General features: G+C 34.1%; 1 protein-coding gene across 23 annotated transcripts in view; it reads right to left on the reverse strand.

The window, feature by feature from the left end:
• Nrm (neuromusculin) overlaps positions 1–20,209 on the reverse strand; it is a 423,138-nt gene that overhangs the window by 32,767 nt on the left and 370,162 nt on the right. For all 23 annotated transcript variants that reach the window (XR_010277925.1, XR_010277926.1, XR_010277927.1 and 20 more), the window contains one exon: positions 15,604–15,761. Coding sequence is in view for 20 of the 23 variants with exons in the window: in XM_064042339.1 (XP_063898409.1) it covers positions 15,604–15,761 (158 nt within the window). In the remaining 3 variants the exon portion in view is untranslated. The remainder of the gene's footprint in view (positions 1–15,603; positions 15,762–20,209) is intronic.

Genomic DNA, 20,209 nt, shown 5'->3' on the forward strand with positions numbered 1-20,209 from the left:
ACAAAAGTATGTGAAGTTTTCTGAAGCTGAACTTATATACATATCTACGTTAGTTCAGGTTCTTTTAGAATTTATCATTTACTAGCGACCCGCCCCGGCTTTGCACGGGATAGAAGTATTTCCCCACTATTTAATGGCTGTTTTTATGCATATAAACCTTCCTCTTCAGTCACTTTATTTGTTAAAAAACGCCGCACGAAAATCGGTTATGTAGTTTTGAAGATTTAAGCGTACAAAAGGACATAGGGACAGGATAAGCGACTTTTTTTTAGACTATGTAGTGATAAAAAAAATGGGTGCATTAGAGTAACTTTTGTAAATAGCTTTTTGTTCTAGTTATTATACTTAAAAGTTATCTTAATAATATTCTATTAAGTAGTTAAAAGAGATTTTTCTATCAGCATTTTTCAGAAATTGCAGCTCTAAGCTACATGAACGTTCATTCGTGTTACCAAATTAAACACAGTAGTAGAGTATTATAGAGTACTGCTTAAGTACCAAAAAGGCCATCGCAAAAACGTAACAAAAAATCTTTTGATTCTCAACCTAAGTTATTTAAGTTAACTCTTCGTTTTTTCTCTAACTCCACTTAATATAGAAAATTTAACATTCAAGGTAATTTAAATATTAATCTGAAGCTTTAAATAACTTTTTTTCTCTCATTGTGGTAACATTTTGTGTGATTTTCAACGAGTTTCTGAACGAAGAATTATAAATGTTGATTATGCTTTGCATTTCGTCGTTTTTTGACGAAATTTTTTCGCTTAAGCGTTTAATTGGTTGGAATATTCACTTTGAGGGTTTTTGCTGTTTAGTGATGTGATGCAGCTGTGTTTGTCGATAAAATGATGGTAAATATTTTTTATATTAATGGCTGAATTGTGTGATTTTAATTAGATGGTATCTGTATTAATTTATCGCTTCAATGAGGATTTTATAAAGTTATTAATTCTCTTCCTGGCCTGTTTTTTTTAATAAGTTTGCTCGAAATAATCTCATATAAGTCGCTCGCCCTTATTCCATAATTACGTAATTATTAGATATGGGAATGTACGGTCTTGGTACAAAACATCAGTGTGCATAGTGTAAATAAAACCTAGACAAGATTTTAGACCTAGAAATATTCATCCCACCTTTTTTAACTAGATCGCACAAAGCTAACAAAATTCTAACCTCAAAACACGACATGAATTCATAATAATAAATTATGACGTAGAAAATTACTTTATATCAGAAATTTTCGCCTGTATTTTAGCTTACTTGTTACTCAGTAAACGTAAACACGATTTTTCAACGGCACCGATAAATATTTCATGTCGGCGTGTGACAGGCAAGCAAAATGATAAGACACTGTAAAAACTATGAAGTACGGATTTTGTACCGAATATTTTTTGACAAAAAAGGTTGAATAGGTGCTTACTATTTATATCATCTTTACCTATTTTCGTGACTAGATATAGGTTGTATTTTTGCTTATCTCTGAGCTTAGACAGGTTAGCTACATATGTATGTCGGGTTATTTGTAGGAATCTGTTCAACCTAAAATTAATATATAGGTACAAATAATGAACTGTTACTCTTGTTTCGTGGGTTAGGTTAAAATTATTTTTAACAGATTTCCCAAAAAGGAAAAGTTCCTCAATTAGAATGTTTGTTTTTTTTTTTAAATAAAAGAAAAAACATCGATAAAACTGCAGCCCATGTCCCATCACTACGTTATAATCGGATTACCGTAGTTAGACTGGGCATTAAAGACTTTTTACATGGCGTCGCGATTGTTTTCAGCCGAGTTTACACAGAGCATGTCTAACAGAGCCTTAATTACAATTATTATTATTTCACGCACGAATTGCAGGTCTAACAACCTTGGGAAGTAATAAAAAACTGTTTTACTTGAAAACCTTAACACGTAGTAATAAGTGTGCCTAAATTTGTTCCTATGAGATGAAGATGAAACCGCGGGTTGAAGCTAGTTTATTATATACCTGAATATTGCTCATGAATTATTTTATTAATTGTTAAAATAGCATGATGATTTGTTCAGCTGTTTTTAAGTGTAGCGCTTACAGACAAACAAACTTGTGCCTATTAGTTAGAAGGTGGAAATAGGTGTAGTTACGTTCACTCTCAATCTCAAATGTTTGGTCAATCTCTGTATGCCTTAAAATACCCAGTATAATGAAAAATATTAACCATTTAATATACTTCAAATGAAAAGAAAATATACTCCCAAAAAAGACTTAAAATAACAAAGCAAGAGATACGTATTTTTGTCTCATTACGTAAAATATCAGGCCCGCATTAAAAGGCATATATAATGTACCCCCTTTGAGTCAGCTGTGTATGAAGGCACACATTTATAACAGACCCTAGGGTACATCCCTTTATATAAACGTTTGTAAAAGAATACTGAACATATTTACTTTAAAATTAACAAGCTTAACCTTTCATAAAGGTTTACATTTTTCATGTAATAGATTCGCAAATATGGGTGTAGCTTGAGGGTTGGCGGTAAAGGTTAAGAGGTCGTTCTAGAGGTCGTTTTTTGGATGGGTGACCGTTACTTTCAGCCATTTTTTTGCTTTTAGTTTAGGATGTCATATTTTAGAGTTTTTACAATGTATAGGTAGATACTGGTTCTTAGCTGTATCTGGTTAGACTGGAAGCCATAACACTTTACATATTTCTTTTCTTAAGGGCAGTATAACGGCTGTCTTGATTAAGTTGAAATTCGGTATGGAAATACATAAATGGAAAATCGTTGAAGTATGACTTTTACAAAACGTTGTTACCAGCACTCGGTATTTAAAAAAAAACGGGATAGCTTGTGTGCGTAAGTATTGTCTTTTTATGACTCGGCGATTCAACCATTACTGAGCGCTCTTGATCTCACGCATACAAAGAAATTTACCCACACAAGTAAATATCTCTCAATAACTTGCATGAACCACAAAATGTACCATATTTGTACATAGGCTACGTTATATATACCTGTATCAGTACAGTATCGGTAGCCATAATTTTCCACAGCGTGTGAAAGAACTCCCGTGGTGACAGAATGAAAAATTGCGAGGAACGACCTAATTCCTTTCACCATTAGTCTGACGCCGATGTTGAGGTAAATGAAGTGGCTTTGCTAGAGGATAGCTGTGATAATCGTGCGTAGGGACAAGGTGTATAAAAATGTGGGATAGAAGAGAAATTTTGTGAAAAGTAGGTACCTGCTGGATCCTTGAAAAATTTGTTTTGAGCTTTTCAAGATTAAACGGCTCAACTGACAGATTTTTTCGTGTAGGACGCTTTAAACGGTAATAGGTACAGCAGTCCTTTTTTGGGCGCAGGTGGCAGTGAAACGGCTTGTATAGTGTTATAAAATATCTTGTAAAAGTATTTCGTCAGCATTATGTTTTGAACTATTCTTCTTTTATTAAGACGCTAAATAATTAATTTAGAGACGAAATTTTCCTAAAACAGACTTACAAAGCTACACATACAAGCCACATCCAGTATCCCCTAACTCTTCGCTGGACCTTATTCTTGCAAAATTGAATTTTCCTTGGTAGTAGGATGTTTTAATTAAGGATACCACGATATAGGTCGATTGATGTCTTTCGCTAATGCGGGGACGATATGTGTCGTTTATTAAATTTTGTTGAGCTTAAATTAATATGAATAATGAATAAGCCGGTTATGAGGTTGAATGTTAAATGTATGCTTACAGCTGGGTGAAGCCAGACGTTCTTATTTTGAAATGGGGTTGGCGCCATCTTGGTTTGAAGTGACAGTGACAGTTGTGACAGAATTAATGATGCGAAAAAGTTTGAATATCAATAAAAATTATCCTAATTTAATAGATACCTATTTAAATACAAAGTTTACTCGGTCTGTCTTATTTTGCTCCAAAACTATTGACCCGATTTAAATAACAGACATTCTAGAGCCACAAAAAGGACAAAAAATGGAAAAGAGTTTCGATACCATTTTCTATAGATATCGGAAACTATAGAAAGGTGAAATTGCTTCCGCGAAAAGTGAATTACGATGAAAAATAAATTACACAGGACAGGACAATACAATGACTGTCTGAAATAATTTTTTAATAATGAAAATGAATTTCATTTTGCTCTCTACGGAGTTTTACAATTAAATTGATTTCTGAAAACATCTTGACTGTAACATCATTAGAAATTCAAGTATAATTATATTTTTGCAGGATTTTAGCAAAGCAAAGGTTAATATTTTTTATTTCGTTTGAAAACTCTTTGCAGTTATTTCCAAAGGTACTGCTCATTTAATATCTAAAGAGTAATGACCAAAGTTATTCTGATTCTAACGACTTAAACATTAACTAAACAAATGAGTCCATCTCTTTACAAAACCAACACAATAATATTTTGCAAGCAATTCTTATCAAGGGCTTGACAAAGTTGCAAAGTTAAAGAAAAAAGGTAAAGAAAGGAAAAGATACGACGATTCATGGTCCTGGAGTCAAATGAGCGTTAAAGTGAAGGAAAACCTTCTTTGTTGTCCGTTGCAATGTGATCAAATTAAAAATAGTGGTGGGATGTGCTGATTTTGTGTCGATATCGATACTATTGGTGAGATATAAGTATATTATAAGCCCTCACATTTGCAATGAAAAAAACCGTTAAGCTATACTTTAACATTATTATCAAAATTTATAAATACTGTTATTTGTATCTTTTGAACACATAATAAATAGCTTTGACTTATTAACGAATATTACATATGTTGAGTTTTGAGATTTTTGTTACCAGTGTTGGTTATATACCTAAGTGTAAGAGTCAAAGTTTTTTATTTCATACACACCGTTACTACTGGCGAGAAACTCCATAGACACTCTTTTGAAAACCTATATTTACAATATTTAACTTTGATTTGAATTTTGATTTTGATCTTACATTGAAGATGATGAATATTTGTTACTTTTTAACATATATAAATAAATGACTATTTTGAGTTTACTGCGTATCTCACGAGGTTTACATTCAAAGGCAATGTTTAATGTGTGAGAACGTGTGACCTTTCCTTTGGGTAGGTTTGATGTCTTGACAAAGCAAATATTTGTGCGTCCCACAGATTTCGATTACGGTCTAATAGTGTTGTGTTTGTAAACGCAGTCCGGAAATAGGGAAATTGCCGATGTGAATAAAATAGGACGAAAGTAGTGCTTTAGTGTTATTCTATCCATTATTTACAAAGCACAAATAAATGATTTCATATAGAATTAATATTTTTTCAAAAGCAATATCATTGTATCGGCAAACAATATGCCTACATTAACATTCAATATCTTTGTATCGAATCCATTACATCGATTTTATTATATTCTGATACGAAACAGCACAAACAAAACGTAATGAGATTGGAAAGGTTACTTACAAAGGTTTTTATATAAAATATGGCCTTACAAAGTAAACTGGCAATAATATTTTAGTGCCTAGGGGTAGGACCCTAATAACGTTATAAAAACGTCGATAAAATCTTCAACCTTGTTTTCGTATTATATTGAGGATGAAAAGAAATATACGGCTACTTTATTCATGTTGGGGAAACATTTGTAGTAATTATGTTCTAGTAAGGGCTCCCGTTTGGGTATAGTAGTCGTTTATCAACCTGCGTAAGGGAAATCTATGTTATAAACACTATTCAGGAAAGCTGTGAAAGTTTTAGGTTATCGCGATAAGTTGTGGGTTAAACTAATTGAAATTTTGTGTAATATTATATTTTTATTAGCGCAAGTCCTTTAACCCCGTTGCCCGGGCAGCTGAGGAGGTCAGATAAGCAGTTACTCCTTGAAAAGTACTTTTACTCAGCTGCATTCGGTAAGACTGGAAGCTGAGCCCAACATAATTGGGAAAATGCCAGGCAGATGATGAGCTCAACTTACTTCACGCAGTGCACTAAAAGCAACGCAATATCGATAAAAATACATCGACATCAAATTCTATCGATATATTCCCATCCCTAGTTTAAAAGAGATAACAGCACATAGTTTACTGCGTAAACTTTTGTGCAATTATTTTAATAGACGACATCTTAGAAACTGCGCTGCGTTACTCATTCTTTCGTTTGCTCTTCGCCTGTCGGTGTTAGGCTGTGGTCTAAGAGAAAATATTTCAGCGGAAAATTTCGCCTTTAGAATATTACTAGCTAAAAGTACTTATAGTACATGGATAAAAGTTGACTGCCAAGTTTTATAAAATTACATCTGATGCTTTTTACGTGCAAGAGAAAAAAATATATACACCCGTTACAGTTTCAAATATTGGTAGGATAAAGGTGATGAAATAATGTTTACAAATATGCAACTGTATGAGGTCAATAACGTAAGGATTAGTTACCAATTATGAAATGGTAAAAATTATCAAGTCATGATGTTTTTTGACCATGAACGCCCAAATTGATGATGATGAATTCATTGAACCAAACCATAGCCTTACTCTATAAATAACACAAAAGGATTTTAATGTAGGTACCAATAAATTCTACGCAGACAAACTCGCTCCTTCTCATCTTTTGTACCACACACCAACACTATTGTGCTAAAATCGAGAGAATTGTACGTTTCTCTTATTTTTTTGAGAAGACGAAGACATTACGATCCCAGTCCTATTGCAGACTTTAAAAATTACGGCTGTGTACAATCCCCATTGTATTTCTGTATAGATACTTCAATGTTAAAGAATGAACATCGATTTAGTACTGAAAAGGCCTTTTTTTGTATTTGTATCGCTTGCAATTTGTATTTTGTAGTCTGTATTGTAGTGTACTGGTGTTTTATTAACTTTTTTCAATTAAGTTTTTAGACGGGTTTTCTGTGGGGGTTTAGAAATAGGCGTAGAATAATTTTCTGCTTATAGATATCAGCCTATTTCTTGTTTACAATATAAACAACAATTCGTGTTATCAACAGTAAAAAATATACCAGTTACTGATAACTGTAACAGTAACAGTTATTAAGCACCAGATTCACCCGCATTCCATGGCAAAAACTCCATGTACGCGAAGAAAAAGTAGCCTATAGTATTCCTGAATAAATGAGCTAAGTATCTAACATTGAAAGAATTTTCTAATCGGTCCAGTACTTATTGAGATTAGCAAGTAAACAAACAATCTCTTCAGATTATTTTTTTTAGTGTTAGGTACTATTTCTTACTTTTACTGAAAGAAAAAGAGTCGTTTAGGCAAAGTTGAGACCTCTCTGCACGAACTTTACAGATTTAGGCACAAAGTTATTGTATGTGTCATCTCTCCAAAACTTTTACAAATAACCAGATTAATCTTACAAAAATAAAATCCCGTCTTGCAACGTCGTTTACAGCAAATACTATTTTTCTACCGCTACTTCTTTCAGCTTAATTTTTTTCTCCCGTGCCAAAAAAAAGGACTCGAAAATTTTTCAACTAAGCGACTTTGTAACTTTTACAAATAAACGGGGAAGAAATTAATCTGGCCATTTCTCACTGTCAACGTCGGTTTAACGTAAAAACTGCTACCTTCCCGTATTATTTTATCATCAATCCTGACAGCGGGTGATCAGCAGAATTGTTATTTAAAAAGTTGGGTAGGTATAACCTTTTTTGGGAAGTGTTTTTTTTCTGGTTAATTTGGTGAAGTGGACAATATATAACTACATAGATTCATTATGTTCCATAGTGTTAAATGAGTGTATTGTTTTCATTGCGATGGTACTTATCTAGGAAAAGGTAAACAATACTAAACTTTCCTTTGGTAAATAAGTAGTATTACAAAGTTTTTAAATATTAGTGGTAGCATTTGTCCTTTCTCAGGCTTTTTGTGCATCTATCAATATTTAAAGCAGTTCAGTAGTTTTGACATAAAAAGTCGAGAAACAGAGTCCCTTTCGCTTTTATAATATTAGTAAGAATAGTGCTACCTTAAAACAAACACAAATTTCTATAAGTCCAGCAAAATCAATAGTCAGCATTTCAAAATGAACTTGGAAAACAATTTTTCCATTAAAAAGTGTTGGAACAAAAAGGTGGAAAGTTTTCCAAGGTTTCTTCCCTCGGAAATATAAAACTGTTGAGACGGGAGGCGTTTCATTTGTGAGAATTATTGAATTTGAATTATTGGACCGGCCACCTTCGTTGGATAGGGGTGGAGTGAAGTCGACTTAGATTTATATTTTTGGAGATTTTGTGTATATTTTTGTTTGTGTTTTCATGGATTTTTGGAGTTAAGTATATTAATTTGAATAAAGCAGCGTGAAAATACTTGATCGATTCGTTAGTTTAGTATGTTATCGAATACATTGGGTAGGTCAAAATAATTGGAAGTGCGTTAAAAAACTGCTAACCAGATTTTAGTATGATACCTAGAATAAATATTATATTAGTTTTTTTTTTCTATTTTAATTAAATCTAATTCCGATATTAATGATCTTTACGGCTTATATTCTCATCGAAAGAGATGGTCTGTAGCTATGTAATAATGTACATAATTAATGAACATAAGTGAAAATTGTCCGATCTCTTTTATTTTCTATCCACGTTATATCATACAAATTCTTAGACCTAACTCTATCCTTTGTTTAACACATTTAACTAACAAATGTGAGTGTAACTGAATATCTAGTCATGTAGTCTAAACGTTCAGTCTGAACAGTACTTCAGAACGTCTGTCTAATGTTCTGACGTCTAACCTGTCGCTTTGTGCTAGGTGAAGTAAAGTGAGTAATTGTTACAAACAACTTTGGTACTTATGTGTTTGTATTGTTTTTAGTGTATGTGTTATGTTTTAGGATAAAGGGTAGTAATATAGGCTTTATTCTTGGAATATTATAGTATGTTACATTATTTTAGGGAAAGTGCCTAGTTTATTACCTACTAGGTAAATGTAAGCTTACAAAAGAATATATGGCATTGGATGGATACGAGCTGCCCAGCAGCCGAAAATCGATATCAGTGGCGTGCACTTGGAGAGGCCTATGTCCAGCAGTGGACTGCGATAGGCTGATGATGTGATGTGTGATGTGATGTGAGCTGCCCAGGATCGGAAAGGTTAGCACTCTTTGGGGGAGGAGACGACAGGTCGCATTGTGAATATGGTATGTAATGAGTAGTAATAACAAAATATTAAAAGTGTAAGCCTTACATTGTTAATAAGTAAACATACAAATATTCAAATTAGACACATTTAAATAAATGTGATGATTGTAATTTTCTACTCAATTCATAATTTTTCCTAACTTCATTTACATGCTTCGAAAAATGAAAATAAAATCAAACAAAAAAATATATAAGCCATCGACTCCACTCCATCCTATATTCGAAGTCCGGCAGCGGTGGCAGGTGGGCAGTCACTGCGAGAATTCTGTTCCTCAGCCATTTGAAATTACAACAGCGAAGATATATAGCTTCCTATAGCGTCGCTGACAGTATGGTGCCGACTTGCGGGAAACTTTATTGAGAAAATTATTATGTGTTTTGTGTTGGACTGGGATTAATTTTTATTAGTATGGAGTGAATTTATTTTCATCTCAAGCTAACTTTTATAAGCTAACTAAACTCTCATATTAATAAAAACTATACACAGAGTATCAGACGGAAGTCAGTAAGTCTGAAAATCAGTTTCAACAAGGGGTATGGGTTGCCCGGGTAACTTTGTTGAGGAGGTCAGATAGGCAGTCGCTCCTTGTGAAACATTGGTACTCAGATGAATCCGGTTAGACTGAAAGCCGACCCCAACATAGTTGGGAAAAGGCTCGGAGGATGAGTTACCTACTACAGTGTTAAAACTATGTTTAATGTAGCTGAATACAATGAAAATTGGCTTAGATTACACAGTTTAACATTAACACGCAATCAAAAGAAAAAAAAAACTCAAATGTTTTCATAGCTATTAATTAAATTATTACTTGAAGAACGCCATAAAATTAAGGTAATCCTTGTTAGGAAGTTCTCAACCAAAAATAGCGTAATTAACGGAATTGAGGGCCATTTTCGTTTCGTTGGCTAACAACAGCCACTTTCGGAACCCTTTGGTATGAATTAGACAAGGTTTTGTTAAGTGACTCCAAATGGTAATGAATTGTTAAAAACGAAGAAATTTTTTACATCTATACATATAATAAATCTGTAGAAAAGTAATTTTTGTACATTGAAGAAATTGACAAAAAAAATAGCCAGCATGTTAAAGGATAACTAACAGAACCCATTTCCATCATTTTTGTCATTTTTGTCTGTTTATCTGTTTGTTCGTTCGGGATTCACGTAAAATCTGCGAATTCAATGCAGACAATGCTTATATACAAAAATTCTACGTAACTTGGGGTATTACTTAGTTTTTGTTTCATCGAAATCGATTCACTCTATCAAAAGATATGATTAATTTTGTGAATCCAAGATGTAAAATATTACGACACGCAATCTGTTTGTCAAAACTGTACATTTGAATGTTGTACTTATATTAGTTGATCGGCCTATTATTAATCTTTACACAGAAAATCACACCTTTATAAGTAACTTCGGAAGAAAAAAAAAAATGAAAATTTTGTTTAGCCAAGGTTAAAGTAGCTCCATCTGTGGTAATCTGTGTTAAATAAAATACATAAAATTTGTCAAAGGAGCGAGGTGGTAAATGACAATGAATTACCATACATTCTTTATAGAGGATTATTATTTCAACAGATGGAGTTGTGTATTTTCCGTAATTCACCATATTTTAACACGTAGTGTAATTTTTCGATAGACATTTCAATAGTGTTTGTCAGTTTGCCGTGCCACATCAAAATCCAACTATAATTATTACCTTGATGAAAGGAAAATTAATAGATCTCAGCCAAATTTAAAACGGTGCCATCTAAATTATTTTTTGAACATTATGTCAAAAATGACGACTTTAGTATAACAATTAATTATCATTTAAAGTTACAGATGGAGTTCATATCAGGATTTTTTCATAAACATAGTTTAGCTTATCTTCCACTAATGTGGTGGCCTTAAAACAAATTACTTTGAGTGAGTAGTATTAAGTAGACCTTAATTATTTTTCTGATGCAAAATATGTAAACTTAATCCTAGAAGAAAGGAGGATCTGTCTCGCAAGCGCTGCTAGGTGAGGTAGGTGGTGTAATTCCCTACACACGTAAAATGCTTTATGCGTCTGAAAACGTACAAATAGCGCGTCGCATACCAGAGACATGCTTACTTTCAACTTCTGATCACAAATACACTGGTCACGATTACGAACAGTCTCAGTAAGACCCGAGCCAAGTTTAAAAAACACCTTTTATATAAAACTACGTTTGATGTCATTCAATCACAAAGACAGAATTGTTTTCTGTTGCAAATCCTATCCACCTGTATCCTATCCTAATCCAGCATGCATTGCAGGTGTGCATTGCACAAAAACCAATGGTATCCTATTCGAGAAGTCAAAAGAGTCGACCTGCCAACGTCAGCTTCTGCGCTAAGCAAGTGTTCTTAATAGTACCATCAGAATTACATTCATCGTTGAATGAGGTGAATAAATTTTCAGAAACCACAATAACAGTAGGAGCCAAAGCATATGATCGCTTCATAGAGCTCTGATTGACCCCAGGTGACCAAGTCAGGTCTGATTTGTTCGTTCATCAGATCTTTGAAAGTGTTTCGGTGGATACTTACTGTCGTCCTGTGTGACACAAAATATGGTATATAAACGTCCTCCGCAAGAGCGAAATTTTCCCGGTGTGCGGTAGTGACGCACAGTATACAACACTTATGTTTCTTTCGATTTGCTGGCTCCACCAAGAAATGACAAATTGCAAGCGTACATTTTGAAAATCTTGGCAAAACTGCAGGTTTCAAGTACGAACACATGAAGTGGACTCTCACAGATAGGTACGTACATTTTGCCTATTCGTGAACTAATGCAAACATTTCGGTGGAGTCCCGGCTTAGGCCTCCCCCACATTAGGCGTGCGCGATCCTCGGGCGTGTGAGCGCGGGCGCCGCGCGTGCGTCGCGAGCGCGCTGCGTGAGCGTCGCGTTTTGCTGCCCTGCGGCATTTACCTACAGCGTTTAACTGCTAAGGCGTTTAGCGGGCGGCGGGGATAGCGGGCGAAGGGGTAAGAACGCAACTCGAGCGCCGCGTGCTCGCCGCGAGCGCGTCGCTTGCACTCTTCCCACATGCCGCATTGCAGCAAAACGCGATGTTCACGCAGCGTGCTCGCGACGCCCGCGCTACTCACACGCCCGAGGATCGCGCACGCCTAATGTGGGGTCAGCCTTACCATAGTGAGTAAGTGCACAGAAAATTCCCGTCATACAAGTGTTTCTCCGCAGTAGTGAAACTATCCTACCCTATGCGCCTGCTGATGATGATGACTCATTTTATCATCCATCCAGCTATTCCCCAACTATGTTGGTGTTGCCTTCCAGTCACCGAATCTGTTTGAGTACCAATATTTTGCTTGGAGCGACTACCTATCTACCTATCTTCAATCCAGTCTCACTACACAAGACGATATCCATGGTGAAACTGACAGACTTTCTGGCTTCTGATTAGTCGCAGCAGCTGCAGAAAATGTACAAATGACAGCTTTGTCAGACTCAAAGCATATAGACATAGATTATAACTGTTTCCTGTGAAAATAACTTACGCACCATACGTAATAATTTTCCAAATTGGATGACTAGATCCAGAGATATTACTAATTATACTGTCACGTGAAAGAATGCACCTACGGGATAAGTAGTATTTTGACTATTCTATATTGCCCACGCAGACGAAGTTGCGGGCAACAGCTAGTTACTACTAATAATAAAACTTAAGAGTTTATTTGTTAGATTTACTGTGACCAAAAAGTACTAGCGGGCGCGGGCAAAACAGTGTCTTTGAAACATTTACATATTTTACTAAATTCAACTTCAATATTTTGCTGTGTAACTTTTATTGACACTACATAAAATATTTTCTACAAACAGTTTCATGTATAGGTACTATTAAAATCTCTAAAATATTCAAACACCAAAAACTAATTAAGCCTACAAATATTTGGCAACACATAACACAGAACAAAATATTTACCTAACACAACTCACTAAAACAGGTAGACACATCAATAAATTTAGAAAAACTTTCAGGATTTGCCGAACTGAAATTCAATTCAGTTTTCAGTTACTGAAAAGTTTTTCGTAAAAAAAGGCAAAATAGGGATCCAACGGAGCGTTTTCTAGCAGTGTTTTGAAATAGAATTGTAGGGTACGAGTGGAGGGTATGAAATAAACTTTTCGAAAGGTTGGAATCCAGAAAAAGTTAAAGCAAACAAGAGAAATGAAATACACTGTATTGTAGAATAGTGATTTTCATTCGGTAGGTAGACTGCCGGATTGACTTAGCAAAACGTATCTTTAGTATCATAAAGCTGAAAAATTTGTTTCTTTGAACGCCGTAATCCCAGAAACTAACTAAGGTTATAAATAGCTTATTTATCGAAGTAAGCCATATGAAACTTTTATTCCAGTGCTCTTAGTAGTTTCCATGGGACAGGAGTAAAACCGTTGGCGGTAGCTAGGCTGTTTTTATAACTACAGAAGTGGCGCTGTATATCGTTACCATTTTCAATTATAAACCGTTGAAGAGAGCTCGATAAAATTTGTTATTAAGATAACTAAAGCTTCGAAAAAATATCTTATTTACCTAATTTTTTTTGACTAAGTCTTTAAGTACATGCGATTGAAATCTCTTAACTCCTATGGTTCTAGTATTTTTTTTGATGTTACCCACAAATCTTAAACTTAGATGTAGTTACTTGAATATAACTTACCAAATACTAGATTGCTGAACTCAAACAACTTGTAAGATTAGTGTCTGCAAACTTCGCGTTAATTTGTCCTAAGTACTATTACTAAGTAGTAATGTAATATATTAAGTTATATAATGCCGTATTATTAGAAGATTGATGTAATTTTCCATCAAGAAAATGTATACCTAACTTTGATGTCGCTTGTGCTTAGTCGGTTTTGTATAGAGAAAAAAATCGAACTGAGAACGTCCCCCTTTTTGGGAAGTCGGTTGAAAATATGTACCTGGAACGAGTAGCTAAGCTTCTTGTAAAATTGTATGTCTAACATTGTTTTTTTAAATAGTGTTTTATAGCATTTTAACAAACAAACTCTAATTGAAATGATTTGTGCATAAAAATAAATTATTCACGCACGCTTTCATTACGTATTAACAAATAGAATATTTTGTTGAAAATACATAGTTTATAAAATAAAAATGACCAAGATAACCTCTTACAAATTATGGATTTAAAAAAAACATATTTTTCAAGACATTCCATAACCTTTTCAAGTCCAAAATCACCCCGCCAAAACACAAGCAAAAATAAATAATGCTTAATTTCCATTCGCAGGGTTGTCAGAGCACGAATTTGTCTTCATTACCGAATTTAAACTAACTCACGTAGTATTGCAATACGGTACGTTTCAAGCATATTGTGAGGAGGTACTAGGGTTGTCACGGTGGGAAAATGTTTGTGTGTAATTCTTATTATTATTTATGAGGCTTAAGTATGATAAATGTGACGGGTTTTGATAGAAAACGGTTAAAAGATATGTTTTTTTTTGTGTTCTATAAATTGGTTGCTATGATTTTTATATGCTTTATGAATTGGTTGTTACTAAGAATTTTTTACAGGGCTTATCAATAAAAAAATGATTGATTTTTTTTTTCTTATTAAATTTGTTGATATTTTGAAATTGCATGGAAATACGGTAGGTTTAGATATTTATATTGTTTTTATTGTACCCTAAATTCATTTTTAAAACATATAATACAGGTCGTTTAAGTATAAAAGCAAGCACGAATTTTATTATTGATCGCTAAATTGTGATTTCACGAATAATCAGCACATTCGTGCACATACTGTCTGAACAGTAATAATATTGGTACAGCCTAAATAAATACACACGAATATGTGACATCCCTAACCCCCAGTTTCCTGGTTATTACCGGAATTTTGTCATCCCCAGAGTTTCCTGATCTTCAAGTTTATCTGTATCGAAGACGTTTTCCTGTAAACAATCTTTGCATTCACCGTTTTCTTGAACATTTCCATAAATGTACTAGTACTCTAGAAGTTATAGATAGCTGTGTTTCCTTGGAATATGAAAATACAACGGGTCTGGTTTCGTAAAGGTGGTAGAGATCAACTGTTTTTGATTGTATTTTGAAAACTAGTAAAGCTTAATAGTAATATATGTTAGAGGTTTTTGAGTGTGCTTTCACAAGTAATTTTGCACGTGAAAAAGTGTTGACTTAATTGGCTTATTCAATAAACGCTTTTGAATTTGATAGTGTAACTTTTTATCAATAGAATTAGTTGAATGGTTGTTTAACTGTTCTAGTCATTATTTTCTAATTGCCTATGAAGAAATGGTACTACATTTCTTTATTCATCACATTAACTGTCTTAAAAAATGTTAGTTTTAAATCGAGTCGCAAAGTAACTTTTTTATTTGAAAAAATAAACACATCCGTATAGAACCTCCTCCTTTTTGCGAAGTCGGTTATCACAAGGCAATCTTGAATAAGTACTTCTTAAATACTTAAAATAAAGCTACTCACATAAATATTCCTCTCCTGCAGATCCAGCTTCTGGGTGCCATTGAACCAGTCGATCTTGGCAGCAGGTCTGGCACCTGATGCGGTACAGGTGAGGGTCAGGATCGTGCCTTGAGTCGCGTGGTCTTTCACACCCGTGATCACCGTCTTGTTGGGGGGCACTGGGAAGAGAAACATAATGGTTTTAATAAGTATTAAAATATGCAGGTATAAATATATCACTATACAGTATATTTTCGTTTATTGTAACTAGCTTCTGAAAGCAGTTTTATCCGTGTCCCGTGGAAACTTGAGCATATCCGGATAAAAAATCGTTTATAGCTAAGTATTCTTAGTAAATGGAATACATAACACTATAAGATAGGGCTAGAGGTATCATTGACTTTATAATATTAGTATAGACTCAGAAGACGATTAAGAATAAGGTAAATATTTAATTCCATGGCTTATACACTTATTCAAATGTATTTTAAAATCAGAAAGCCTTTGTTTTCATCCCCAGTTCATAATAGCTTAAAAAACTATTGCCATAAACGAAGTTCTCATTTTCAGCTCAAAACTCGTATCAGCAAAGAAACTCGCTTAAAAATAAATAGTTTTTTAAAAACTAGTTTTCACAGAACAAAAGAAAATAGACTTTATTATTAAAGCATTTTAGTCGATTTTACAATTGAGTATAGAGTCCAGTATTTTTGTCTCTAAAGAGTTTTAAAGGCAGGACTTATTATAGAATATAGTCTGTGGTATAAGATCTTTATATGATATCTATCCAATTTTTGGCAGCAGTAAAAAATATGCTGGATCAGTGTTTGGGTTTATGGTACCATTTAAGGCTGCGGTTATAGCGCAAACGGATAGCGTATAGCGATTTGGTGAAATTTTTTGTAAGTAAAGAATTGTAACTCGTAGCAATTTTACAAAAAAAAAGTTAAATTCCTACGGCATTCCCGTATGGATTTTCAGTTTTGTTGTAAATAATATTGTCTTGAAACAATGTATATCGGTTTTCAACAATTTTTTTAAAAACAAAATTAATACATGCCAAGAAAAGAGAAAATAGGCAATGTATCTTAAAATAACTATGTGCAATTACTAAATGCCATACAGACTATCTTTAGACTTCCTCAAATTCTTAAAAATATATGAAAATAGTTATTTTCGTGCTTTTTAACCCCCGACGCAAAAACGACGGGGTGTTATAAGTTTGACGTGTCTGTGTGTGTGTGTGTGTGTGTGTGTGTGTATGTGGCATCGTAGCTCCCAAACGGATGATCCGATTGTAATGCGGTTTTTTTTGTTTAAAAGGTATGACAGTCGGGAGTGTTCTTAGCTATGTTTGGTGGAAATCGGTTCAGGTCTTCAAGGTCATCAGCTCGTTTGCTAGATGTGATAGAGGAATGTTACACGCTCAGTTTACTTGCAAGTATATGTAGGATCTGAAATTTGAAACACCAATGTCTTTTGGAACCACTGAGCTGGTCTGCTGTTAGGGCACGAAGGTAGGAGACGTAACCCTGAACTGCCTTTTAGTAAACCCATCGAGTTTGGGCTCGTTGAATTTGTCTTGACAAGTTCTCTTCATGTTTCTGATTGACGAGAACCTGATGCTGGAAATGGGAACCCTGAATGAAACGGATAAACCGATTTATATTTTTGCTGAAAATCTAGGATGTCCAAATGTTTCTCAATCTGTGCAATTCTCCCAGAGCCAGTTTGTCATGAGGATTGTTAAACAGCTTCCTTTGGCCGAGATCGCATATAGCGACCCCATCTTAAGATAAAATAAATTAAATGAAAGAAGGAAAAATTAAGGAGCTCCTTTAAAAAGCATGAAATAAAATTAAATTATAAATTTAAAAAAACCCCCGACCCAAAAAAGTACGCAATAATTATGACAAAAGGTTAAAACGCTAAACCCTATAAAAGCAAAAATAACTTTTAACACTACGTAAACTAAATTTTGACGTGTCGGGGGACCGCTTTTTACCTTCATAAATACTTACATAAATCAAATGATACCTACCTAATTACAACATTCGTTAAAAAAAACACGTATCTAAAGTAATGAATTAGAGCGGTCCCCCGACACGAAAAAATTTAGTTTACGTAGTGTTAAAAGTTATTTTTTGCTTTTTATAGGGTTTAGCGTTTTTAACCTTTTGTCATAATTATTGCGTACTTTTTTGGGTCGGGGGTTTTTGAAAATGACTTCTCATTCTTATTCGAATAAAATACAACCAATTTTTGTCCAAATCTATTCAGTTCGTTATAAATAAGCAAAAAAAGTCCTCTTCATAATATTAGAATAGTGTTTTAAATTACGTTTCTCGCTCTTTCTATGACCGCACCTTAAAACTATGTAAGGAACGTATAATATTGGATCGTCATTCGGTCCTATTGCTCCTCCGAGACTAAAAGGACCAACTTTTGTGTTACCTTAAGTTTTTATGTAGTTTTATTCGTAACATTTTCTATTGCTTGTTTACAGGCTATGGGGATTTAGTTATTTGACATGATAATGTAGTAAATATCAAAACGTTTTATGATCATAGAACATCATTTTAGATACATTATTGGATATGATTTACTTCAATACTCAATTAAATAAAGGATTAGACCTAAAATAGCTCTTCTTATCACTTTCACCTGCGTTCCAAGGGAACTATTTCCCGCACTCGGGTAAAAAGCAACCCGTTTTTTCTTAGAGGTTAAACTATGTATTTGTGTATAAAATGTGTAAATCGGTTCAATAGTTTTGACATTTTGCCGGATAGAGAGACAGGTTTATAGGCCCCTAATAGGTCTGCATAAGCTATGAGATATACATAGATATACAATATACATAGGCTATGAAAGTGAAGAAATAGTAAGTGCACCTGTTTGCGCAAATGCTTGTGCACTATTATATGTATGTCCTGCGCAGTTGGCTATTCTCCTTACATGAGATCCGCCGTAGTCGATAATCGGCTAGGAGGACATCATCGTCCGGTCTACATGAATTAAAAACCTTTGACTTATCTATAATACTTACACATAAGAAGGGGTTGATTAATATTTCGATCAAAAACGACCAAGAAATTAACTATTACCTACCTTGACAAAAACTACGCCCAAAATATCACTACGTAATAGATAGCAAATGAATAGGGTGGCGGCGCCTATTACCGTCCTTTAGATTGACTGGCCCCAATCAGGGACGTGACATAATATACTGTAATTGAAAGGAAAAAAATACCTTTCAGCACCTCTAAGGTTAATTAATACCTGATTACGTTTCGTCGAAAATATTGGACAAGAAATTGGTAGAACGAGTTTTGTGTTCCTAAATGTTTTGTGTGTGCTTTGTTGTTTTGCTCAATAGCTGATAGCTGAATTTGCAAAAATATGTGTCTTATAAACGTTTGATTTAGAAGACCCTTCTTTTTTTGAAGTTTACTAAAAAATATTTTCAGTTGAAATAAACTACAAATTGATCATCATCATCATCATCATCATCAGCCTATCGCAGTCCACTGCTGGACATAGGCCTCTCCAAGTGCACGCCTACAAATTGATATTATTTATTTATTTGCTACACAATTAGGCATACATTTTCGAAATGAAATGAAAAACTAAAAGTTGTTATCGTTTACCCGACAGTCAAGAAGGGTTTCGTTTTTTAATGTTTTATTAGAATCTAGTTTTCATCCCAATACCTGGCAATTTAACCTACTAGGCTATACATTTGAAACATGATCATTACTTCCACACTACAACACAGCCTAACTCATTAAAAAAATCAATTCAACATTACGTACGTTGCCATGGCAACCATACAGTGTTTACGATAATTTTTCCTCGCCAAGGTAAAATATAAGTGCGTATAATAATAACCAAGGGAATCTATTAGGCTGACGACAAATTGGTGTATATTAAGGGCCCTAATTCATTTATCCTTAATACTTCCGATATTACGTCGCGGGTGAAGTGGGAAGTTAGGGGTTTGGTTATCTTTCTAGGTTGGTATAATTCATAGTTATTATGAGACTGGATTATGCTAGAACAATAAAATGTAATGACGATTGTGTGCTATAAAATTAAGCGATTTATATGAATATCTTTGGGCTACGTAGTAATATGGTATCTTTTTTTACATTTACGTTGCGTGCGCGTGACACTAGACACCGAATTCTAGGCCGATGCACCTAAGAATGGTATTTTTTTGCTTTTCAGTGTTTTTGGGAGTCGGTTTTATTTTAGTTCAAAGGAGTAATAAGGTTTTTAAGAGATACATAACGATTGATAATCTTTTAGTTCGAGAGAGTATAAGTAATACGGCGATCTCAAAAATACCTCAGTCTCCTAATTTTGAAAGCACAGTTTATCCAGACCAAAAGTAACAGGTAGCCTTTCCATCGAGTGCACAATGCAGCTATTTTCTCAGTGCAGTGTAATTTACGCGGCATAATTAGCGCGGATACATTTAATAAGTATTCTAGACTCGGGATAACTTTGTAAAGAATGTTCGAGAACCGCCTCGGAATGGCTTAAATATTTGTAGGAAGAAGTATATTGTGTGAGGTAGTATATAAATTTTAAGTGTAACCAGCAATTAGAGTAGCATATCTGA

This window comes from Helicoverpa armigera, chromosome 28 (assembly GCF_030705265.1).
Source record: "Helicoverpa armigera isolate CAAS_96S chromosome 28, ASM3070526v1, whole genome shotgun sequence".
In the NCBI taxonomy this organism is placed as follows: domain Eukaryota; kingdom Metazoa; phylum Arthropoda; class Insecta; order Lepidoptera; family Noctuidae; genus Helicoverpa; species Helicoverpa armigera.